This window comes from Sphaerodactylus townsendi, linkage group LG08, assembly GCF_021028975.2.
Source record: "Sphaerodactylus townsendi isolate TG3544 linkage group LG08, MPM_Stown_v2.3, whole genome shotgun sequence".
Classification (NCBI taxonomy): Eukaryota; Metazoa; Chordata; class Lepidosauria; order Squamata; family Sphaerodactylidae; genus Sphaerodactylus; species Sphaerodactylus townsendi.
The window spans coordinates 52,355,394-52,366,493 of NC_059432.1; the positions used below are offsets into that span (position 1 = coordinate 52,355,394).

Below are 11,100 nucleotides of genomic sequence, written 5' to 3' on the forward strand. Positions count from 1 at the left end.
AAGCACCACACTTGGCAAAGCCAGTTCTGACTAAGCTGGCATTCACAGTCCCCTTTATTCCCCATTGGAATCCCTCTCCCATTTTCCCAAGAGTTTGTAAAAAACATTCTTTGGAGCTAAGGTGCCCCAAGGTCTGCGGCAGATAGCAAGAGAAAGCCACCTGACTTCCTGCCCTACAAGATAACAGATGTAATACAGTTCTCATGGGACAGAGGTACCAGGGGAAGCCTAGTTGTCTACAAAGTGTGTGAAGCCTTAAAGTTAAAATCAAGGAAAGAATGCACAGATGGCAGGGGATACATATAGCAGGCTGGTTACATATATCTTTCTAGCAGCAGTAATTTGTTATTTTAAGCAGTCGCACAATTCCGGGAATGTATCTCAATCATCTAGATAGCATCCCTTTGACAGTACCTGATTGGTAGAACTCATTGCCATAAGAAATAGTGATGGGCACAACAAATGGAGATGGCAATTTATCACTATTAGCTAAGTAAGCCAAATTAGACTTCTAGGTTCGGAGCGCTCCAACCCTCCACAAGATGTTCTGAATTACTAATCTGGAAATCCATGCTTCAGTAATTTCATGGTATCTGAGTCCAGATTACCTCTCTGGGACCTAGGACACTAATGTTCCCCATGTGAGGGAAACCTCCTTCTCTGTTGCCATTGCTTTCACTACCCCTACAAGATCAAGATAAGGGAAAGTAGAATGGGACAGTAAAGAAAAGGCCAGAGAGTTATTAAATATATAAATCAGTGTGATTTAGTGTAAAGAAGTACTCTGAGGGGTGGTGCTCCATTCAGAATATATCCAAACATTAGTAAATAGAGTTCTTATAAATGTGCTTGATAGAAGTAGGTGTTGGTGTCTGTGTTGCACTATTATATTTCCAAAGTAGAATGATTGATTATAAACAAGTTAGTTAAGGTTCTAAAGAACACTGGTGACAGCTGGAGTGTGTGTGTTTTGTTCCGTTGCTGCAGGCTTTATTACAGGAACCAGGGTTGGATATTGTTTCCTACCGTCAAGAGTGAGGGAGGAAGGAGATGGAAATGTTAACAGATGGTTGCAAGCTGCATTAGAGATTTTTATGTCATTTTGAGTGTTCTTTTTGTAACATTACCACCTTGAGGTGAATTATTAAGTTAAGAGCTTCAGTTCTTCCAAATCCCTTGAGGATTTGTATACATTAATTCATCATGGCTACTATTTCTTTTTAATTTTCAGACAATTCCTGCTTTTTTCCCAACTTCCACATGAGAGAGAAGTAGCTTTGAGTGTACGGTGGGTTTGTCTTGTCTGTGGCTTTTTTCAGGTCTACCGCACGGCACAACCTATAGAAAGAGCCTAATAACTTTCGGATCCTCAGTGTATTAACTCAGAGAGAGGGAAAAGCCAAGGTGTTCCTCTCCCATAAATTAAAGCCTTTCTTGTGGCAGCTGTGGTCAACCGATGTTTTGTACCTAGAAGTACAGTCCTGATTTGGTCTCAGAGATTCTGTACGTTGAGGAACTGCCCTCGTTTTATGATCATTATTGCAATGTTGCACAATTGTTATATTGGCTGTACATGCAGTGCACTAAAGATTTTTTTTTGATGCAGGCGGGCCATATGGTTCTTTAGGTGTGGATTATGAATTTGAAAAACTCCTGTGTAAAATATTCGGAGAAGATTTCATTGAGCAATTTAAAATCAAACGTCCTGCTGCCTGGGTGGATCTGATGATTGCATTTGAATCTCGCAAGAGAGCAGCAGCCCCAGACCGGACGAACCCACTCAACATTACTTTGCCTTTCTCATTCATTGATTATTATAAGAAATTTCGAGGTCACAGTGTGGAGCACGCCTTAAGGAAAAGCAAGTAAGTAGGAGGTTAAAAGAATCTAGAGAGGCACTTGATTAAATGTTCACTGCCACACATAAATAACAAGCGATTGATTTACCTGACTGGAAAAATTTAGTTCCTTACAGTAAAAAAGAAAGGTATTTTCTGTTTATTACATACCGTATAAGCTCGTGTATAAGTCGATCCGCATATAAGTCGAGGCACCTAATTTTACCACAAAAAACTGGGAAAACGTATTGACTCGCGTATAAGTCGAGGGTGGAAAATGCAGCAGCTACTGGTAAATTTCAAAAATAAAAATAGATACTAATAAGATAACATTAATTGAGGCATCAGTAGGTTACATGTTTTTCAATATTTATTTCAAAGAAAAACAGTAAACTAGCTCTGTAAGTGGAAAAGAAAGTCAACAAAAACAATATGGTTTCAACAATAACTTTAAAAGTACAAAAACCTTAGCTCAATCAGCAACCAAGCTAAAACACAAGAGTTAAAATCCTTCAAAACTGGATTTTTGGTCAGGGGAGGAATGTTTATGTTAGCAGTACCAACATTTCAGAGTATCTTTAGGAGACCCTCCTGATGATACCACCCAGGTTTGGTGAAGTTTGGTTCAGGGGGTCCAAAGTTATGGACCCTCAAAATGGTAGCCTCATCTACTATTAGCTTCCATTGGAAACAATGGGGGATGGGGCACTCCCTTTGGGGGTCCATAACTTTGGACCCCCTGAAGTAAACTTTACCAAACTTGGGTGGTATTATCAGGAGTGTCTCTTGAAAAATCCCTAAACTTTTGGTGCCACTACCCTAAAAACTGGGCCCCGTGGCAGCCGAAAAATTAAAAACTGTAAAATATTTTTAAAGTGCACCTCACTCGCTTATCTATTTATCTATTTATCTATTTATCTATTTATCTATTTATCTATCTATCTATCTATCTATCTATCTATCTATCTATCTATCTATCTATCTATCTATCTATCTATCTATCTATCTATCTATCTATCTATCACATTTATATACCGCCCTCCCCCAAAGGCTCAGGGCAGTGAACTATTTAAAACATATCATAATATACATAAAATACTAAAACTTGCAGATGGCTTCAACCCCTCCCGCCCCCCTTTGTGTACCCACGGGAGGCCAGATGTTCTTTATGACGAAGTTGAAATCATCCTGGCTGGCCAAATGCCTGGCGGAACAGGTCCGTTTTGCAGGCCCTGCGGAAACTTTGTAAGTCCCGCAGGGCCCTGATGTCACCCGGAAGCCTGTTCCACCAGGTAGGGGCCAGAGCCGTAAAAGCCCTGGCTCTTGTAGAGGCCAGCCGGATCGCCTTGGGGCCAGGGATCACCAATAGGTCCGCCTCAGATGAGTGGAGGGGCCTAGAAGGGTGATATAGGGAGAGACGGTCCCTCAGATAAGCAGGGCCAAGGCCGCAAATGGCTTTAAAGATCAGTACCAAAACTTTAAACATGACCCGGTACTCAATTGGCAGCCAGTGTAGTTGGTATAGGACCGGCGTAATTCGGTCCCTAGATGTTGCCCCGGAGAGGAGCCTGTGCTGAAAAATCCGACTTACATGCGAGTATATACGGTAAATTTCTTTTCAGCTCAAAAATTGACTTTTAACATTTCAACAAAATGTTAGCCAGGTGGGGCTGCTAACACCCATGACAGAAAGGAAAAGGACAGATTCATTCTTTGTCACTTAGCACAGGTAGTTCCCTAATGTTCCGTCTTCCCCTCCCCTCTGGTAAACACTCTTTGTATGTATTGTCGAAGGCTTTCACGGCCGGAATCACTTGGGTGCTGTGTGGTTTCCGGGCTGTATGGCCGTGTTCTAGCAGCATTCTCTCCTGACGTTTTGCCTGCATCTGTGGCTGGCATCTTCATCAGATCCTCTGAAGATGCCAGCCACAGATGCAGGCGAAACGTCAGGAGAGAATGCTGCTAGAACACGGCCATACAGCCCGGAAACCACACAGCACCCACTCTTTGTATGGCCAGGTTTCTGTTTATCCTGACTTCATATACTGTTGTTCATGGCCTTGACTAATGCAGACAACCTCCATGTCACACAGTAAGAATATGACACTGAAATCTGTGCCTCCCTCATTCCAGCCTCTCACAACAAATTTGTACATTGGTAAATCATAACTATAGCAGAATGAAAGTGCCACAATCCTTAGACAGGGACTGAAACCCCTCAGGAGGCAGCATTACCCTTTTTCCTGGCATAAATGCCATGTGTGTTGGCTAAGGGGCATTTACACTGGCACAGAGGCAGTTGTGCTGCTGTTGGGGAGCTGAATAACACCATGACGATTGGGCACCAGTGCCACTGCAGCACGTGCCCTCCTCCAGCATGGGCCTCTGATGCATTCTAGGAAGTACAAGAAAAAGAGTTTATTGATCTAAATTCTTAGGGTTTTAACATATTTTGAACTTTGTCAAGAGAATATTGACTATCTTTACCCTTTCTGAGAAAAGCTGTGTGGCCTCTGTATCATGCTGTCTCTGTTGGTAGGATCTAGCACAGCTCTAAGATGGCTTATCCTTAGAACCAGACAGGACTGATTTAAATGCTAACTTATGGTTTTTTTTCTGTCTCGTTTCAGTGTGGATTTTGTGAAATGGTCATCCCAAGGAATGCTGAGGATGAGTCCAGATGCAATGAATGCCCTCTTCAAGCCCACCATTGACCAAATCATACAGCACCTCAGTAGGTATCATGGGTGTATGGCATTCTTCATCCAGTAAAGATCAGACATTCGAGATTTAGCAGCTGATATCTTAGGATGGTTATCCCAGGATCATCATCCTGAAATTATATCTTTTTTCCTACATGGAGCCCCAGTGTTCAAGCCCATACCCACATCACCCCTGCCTTATTCTCTTGAGCCACTGACATTTCCCTAACTTTAATCTTGAGCCACTGACATTTCCCTAACATTACCACTTACTTTAATCCTGTCTCAAATCCTGTGGAGTTGTTAACTTACTTCCCTTTCAGATTTCCACATAGAATATGCAAATTGGTCACAGTATATAAACAGAAGGTACAGAATATACTGATTTCATACTTAAGCAAATGCTTCGATTAAAATAAGCTGCTAAAAAGGGCAGCCTTAGAGTGGCTTCTGCACTTCTGCCCTCTCTCTCTGGCCTGGGTGTTTCCTGTTCGGGCACAATACAAATTTAAATTGGTTTCATAAATAAACTCTACCCACAGAAATCTGAGAAACCAGTTCCTTTGTTAGGGTTAGTGATGTCTAAGCGAGATCTTCCTGTAGTTGATGTTTGTCCTATTTAAATCATTGGGACTTTGGTGTTCAGTTTTGGCTAGATTGCAACAGAAATCAATCCATCATTTTACTGATAAAATGGTTAGGATGAGATGGAAATGAATGCCTGTAATAATTATCATACTAAATAAGCAATTTTATCTACTCAGTTGTATGTTATGACTCCCTGTCCAAATTAACTTTATATATTTATGGTAGCAATAATTTGCTTGAAGAATATGATCTTTACTTAGAATGCTGCCGCTCTACTCAGACTCAATATTTCAATTTAATGCAAATATGTAGTAATATATGTTAGCAGCATTTTCCCCTCCCGCAGCAGTTACCTATTTGGATAAGTAAAACACCTGTTAACCCAGTCAAAGTAACCTATATGATCTCTAAACAATAACTGGAAACCTTCAGGATCATGGTAATTAATGTGACTGAGATACTTGAGGTGCTGAGAAGGTGACTTTAATGAGCAAAAAAGAAGAAAAAAGAGTCCCACTACAACACTGAAACAGGAAAATAAATGTACAATCACGATTTTATTCCTTTCTATTAAGGCTGATAGAAAGGTGCCACATTGCCCATTATTGGCATAATTTCTGTTCAGAGAACCTCTAGACTTTCCTCTTGAGCCATCAACCAGCTAAATTACATTATTCATCTGTATTTTAATCAGTTAATTAAACTGACAAAATTACAAATGACATAAACCTCAGTGCTGACACTTTTTTGGAGATCTTGAAAAAAGTGTGAAATAATTTACAAAGAAAAACTAATAGTAGAAATGTCATCTTTATTATTTTCCTTTTCACACTTTATTATGGTAATATATCTTAAGCAAGATAACTATTAAAAAAATCAAGTATGCTTGAACTAAAAGCCCTAGCAAAGAAAGTTGCCTCCTACCAATTAATCAAAGGTTTTAATGATTAATCCATCAATTAAATGGATTAAATGTTGCCCCTTTTCCACCTTGCTATAGTTTTTTCATCATGAATTAAATAGGTGAAAAGGAATGTTGAAATGTGTGGCTTTGGGCATCCAATAGTCATCTGCTCATTTTGGTTCTTTTATGTGTTTACATTCAATGCTATTGCCCTTTGAGTTAGTCCTAATTTGGGTATTGTTTGTTTACCCCTAACTGAACAAATTTCTTTCCCTGTTAAGGTGATCTGTTTGGAAAGCCAGAAGTTACTAATGTGAAATTCCTGTTCCTGGTGGGTGGATTTGCTGAAGCTCCGCTACTACAGCAAGCTGTCCAGCAAGCTTTTGGCTCAAAATGTCGAATCATTATCCCCCAGGATGTAGGACTTACAATCCTCAAGGGGGCGGTCTTGTTTGGCCTGGATCCTGCTGTCATCAAAGTGCGCCGGTCCCCCCTAACCTATGGTGTAGGTGTCCTAAATCGGTATGTGGAAGGAAAGCACCCTACAGAGAAGCTGCTGGTTAAAGATGGCACACGCTGGTGCACTGACGTCTTTGACAAGTTCATCTCTGCTGACCAATCAGTAGCTCTTGGCGAGACTGTGTCACGCAGTTATACTCCTGCCAAACCATCACAGCTGGTCATTGTGATCAATATTTACAGCTCAGAACATGATAACGTCAGATTCATAACTGAGCCAGGAGTGAAAAAGTGTGGTACCCTCCGTCTGGATCTCACTGGAACTGATATATCAGTGCCGAGCCGGCGGGAGATCAAAACGCTCATGCAGTTTGGGGACACAGAGATAAAAGCCATGGCAATTGATGTTGCCACTTCTAAAAGTGTCAAAGCTGGTATTGATTTCCTAAACTACTAATATTCCTTCCCTGCTCACTGTTATTTGAATGCCAATTTCTCTCATTTCTCATGTGTCACCAAATGGATTTGAATTTTAGCTTGACTGACAAGGATAGCCACAACAAAGGAACACACCAGGCTTCTTCTGTTCTTGAAGTGATCTTTTCAGGACAACACACACACAGTTATCAGGTGCTAAACATTTAAACTGAATAACCCAAAGTAGCTAAGTATATCATAAGGATATATGCCCTCTTCATTGGAGAAATAACTTGTTTTGCTTTACACATACATGTGAGTTCTAATTTTGGCCAGGAATATAAAAAATGATCTCATATTTCTGGTCCTTAAGGGCCCAATGCATTAAACATATATGTGGGCCTTTCACTTTGCTATTTGCAAGTGGTCTCATGAATATCAGTGAGATCACCTGTGACAGTAAAATGTCATTTTTGCATCATAGTAATGTTTTGTGACCTGCTTCTCTAAAATAGTAGTATGCTGTGGGATACTATTAACACCTCTGGATGCTTGTTGGTGATTAGCATCAATCACTTCTGACATTTACATATTTAAATAAGAATGCTGGATTCTAAATATCTGGCCATCTATTTTAAAGGATATTTATAAACGAGGTCTATGGATTGGCTTTCTTTATTAATAGGAGGTTTATTCTATAAAGACATAGAATGTTTGCCTTGGCATTTATTTTTGTTTGCTTCTGCTGAGGAAAAAAAAATTCCAAGCTGCAAAACATAATTGTCTCTTTTTTAAAAAATTCCATTAACTAGAAAAGTCTTAGAAAGGGATTCTTGCAACCCTTCCTTTAATTTTGTAGGTATTTCCACATCATATCTTCCTTCTGCTTTTTACCTAACACTGGCTATCCTGTTTGTGGGCATACTTCCTGTAAAAACAAACAATGGAATACAGCAGCAGCAGACAGATTCTCAGGTTGAAGAAAGTTAAAAGTAATTTTAATTGCCTATCAAGTAAAGATATTCTGCTGGTCCCACAGAATGTAAGGTCATTATAGTTATTGGACCAATCTAGTGTACTTACTGATGAAAAATTTATATACACTTTAAAGTTACTCAAAATTCTTCACCAAACACGATATAGAGATTATTCTCAGATGTACCATTTATTCACAATGTTTACAGCCCCTTGTCTTCCACTGATATAACTGTATATTTAGAGTTGCATAATCTGGGTATTTTCCTTATGAAGTGTGCCGTTTCCAGTATTCTTCTTCACCAGCTTTCTTACCTCTGTGACAAACTGCGTTAAGAAGAAACTATAACTTGTGCCTCCAAAAGAGGGACAAAACAGCAAATAATTCCCCAAAGTCAAGCTGTGTTGCATGTGGCCAGTAGAGGGAGCACAAACAGCACTTCTGCATATTGTTGAATGACTTCCAAGAGTAGGGACGGATCTGAAAATGTTCAGAGATGCCGTCAGTGCTCCCAGCTTCAAAAATGATGTGCAGCTGACTGGACTAGAGCTCTTCCAAGCATGAAGTAGAACAGCTGCTCAGGATCAGCCCCCACACCAACGCTGCTTTAAACTGAAAACAGGATGGGGCTACCTCTCTGTCGTAACCGGCTGGTCTTGAATGTCCTGCCATTTAGAGAAGCCCAAGTTTCACTTCATCACAGCAAATCCAGTGATTGTGATTAGGGGAAATTTGGTGAAAATACACTTCATATTGGGCGGGTGACGGCAACCTCCAGGCAGTGTGGCTTAAATTCATTGCATGGGGTTGTTTCTGTTGCCACCCCCAGAAAAAAATAGATCGGATGTCAGACCTCCAACATCAAGCAAAAGACTCAGATGAATCTGCTGTTATGAGCTGCAAAATGCTGTCTTTTTTAAAAGAGTGTTTTGGGAACAAAAGATTTCTCATGTCATCTGTAAAAAAAACCCATTAAGCTCTCAAGATCCTAGAAGGTTTATTGTTTTGTTGAATCCTGTTCCTATTAGCTATGCATCAGTGAAAAGCCATAGATTCCCTTTGTTTATTTTTTTTAAGTACAATTTTTCTGTCAGATGCTTAAGAAATATTTTGGGCCAAGACTGCATTGTACAAACAATATTTTAAATTTTCTGTAAAGAGTAAAAGGGGCCTTTCATTAATATTTATTCTATTATACAGTTCCCTGCTAGAATGTGAATAAGCTTTGCTGAATTAAGTATTGAAGGGAAATTCTAGCGTGAATACGTCTTTTGAAAAAGTCTATTCTGACTTGCTGTTTCTTGAATAATTATTCTTCTGGAATAATTAGAAAGTATGCATGCTGGCAATCTCTTTTATACTATCCACTGTGTCTTTTAATAGTTTTTTTTTTTTTTTTGCTTGTGACTGTGTGTCCTTCTATGGTTTAAAAAAGTAATTTCTTAGTTATGAACAAAATCATTTGATGTATATACAATATTTAAATATTATACAGACAGTTTCTTCATGAAATGCTATTTTCTTGTACAGGATGCTTTACCCCTGTTGATTTATATTTAGTGGTTAATTTTAAATAACATAGTTCTCAGTCTGTTTCGGTAATTATAGGCTTTAAACATGGCAAGATATGAAATGCACAAAGCTGATCTTATAATAAGGGGAGAGGTATGTCAGCGTGTCAGACAATACCATGTTCTTCTTCTTGCTACGCAAATAATAGCATACAGACTCTAGCTGCTGGGTTTTTCTTTTTCTTTCTCTCTCTATCTCTCTTATTTGCTTTAATGGGCTTAATTCCATTTAAAGGGCTTCATAGGAATGACAGTACATCTACATTTTCCTCTCATAAAAAAAATAGGTAATAATTTAGGATGTAGGACATTTATTGAATTCTCTGTATGAGGTCCAGTTTTAAAGCATCCTTCCCCCACCCCCAAACGATCTAGGAAACTGCTAAACTAGTTTGGTGTGGCGGTTATAGTATCAGATGAGTTAGGAAAAATCGATCCAATTTCAAATCCCCACTCTGCCATAACTCACTGTATGGCCTTAGGCCTCTCTTTTTCTCACTCTAGTCTACCTCACGTTGTTGTGAGGAAAAATGGCAGAGTGAAGAGCCAGATATGTCATCCTGAGCTGCTGAAAGAAAAAAGCTATAACTCACTAAGTTAGACACAGGCCACCAGTCACCTCTGGCAGTTCCATCAAACTCAATAAAACTTTCCTGATTGCCCCGGAGTATAAAGAGGTGGGGAGGATGTCAGCTATGTGGCTGGTGGAGAGCAGTTTCCCCCACCACTTGCTAGAACACACTGCAAAAATGGTGAGAAGCCAGATGAACTGAGAGGATCAGTAGTATGGTCACCACCAAATCATGCAGCATTTAATGGTGTACCCCTAGAGTGGGCAAAACACCAGCCACTCTGGATTATTATGTCTTCTGTCAACACTGTCTATTTTTTAGTGCCTGGAAATAGAATGGCTGTCCAAGAGCCATATGAACCAGCAAGGCTTTGAAGATAGAACTTTCTTTAGGGATGTCTTCAACTTCTGACTTTTCACAGCTTTTTAATTGTCTTGGAATTACAATATTCCATTTGTCATTCACCACACTGTCTATTCTGTGCCAGAAAGCAACTCTAGACCTCTTCCACACATGCAGAGTAATGCACTTTCAATCCACTTTCACAATTATTTGCAAATGGATTTTACTATTCTGCACAGTAAAATCAAGCTGCAAAGTGCACTGAAAGTGAATTATTCTGCGTGTGCAGAAGAGGCCTCAGATAGCATAAGCCCAAAACAGACAGTTGCTTTGATTGTTGTTAGAATTTCATAAAACCTTTGTGAGGCTGCCCTCTGTTTTAATCCACATCTAGGTTGGAAAGAAGTTTCTTACAGGAATTCCTAAGGAATACACAGCAAAGGTTGTGAAATAAACCCTGCTACTGGAACTTTTTTGTTTAAAAAAAATTAAGAGAAATCTCTGAGCAATGCTTCCCAACCCTTTCAATGTATTTGTCTGCAGACAGTATAATGTCATCTATAAGTGCTTGCTTAACTCCAATTTTGTGTACCTGGAATCTTCTGTGGTTCACCAAACTGCAATTTATGTCACATATGCAAGATCATTTGTGGATTAGTTAACATGTTAAACTTCCCTTTGTCAACCTAACCAGATAAATGTAACAGTGTAAAAAGATGCATTTTTTCATC

General features: G+C 39.5%; 1 protein-coding gene across 1 annotated transcript in view; it reads left to right on the plus strand.

The window, feature by feature from the left end:
• HSPA12A (heat shock protein family A (Hsp70) member 12A) overlaps nt 1-11,100 on the plus strand; it is a 76,497-nt gene extending 65,397 nt beyond the window's left edge. The window contains exons 10-12 of the mRNA XM_048505551.1: nt 1,607-1,865; nt 4,469-4,572; nt 6,314-11,100. Coding sequence (XP_048361508.1) covers nt 1,607-1,865; nt 4,469-4,572; nt 6,314-6,948 — 998 coding nt within the window. The 3' untranslated portion in view covers nt 6,949-11,100. The remainder of the gene's footprint in view (nt 1-1,606; nt 1,866-4,468; nt 4,573-6,313) is intronic.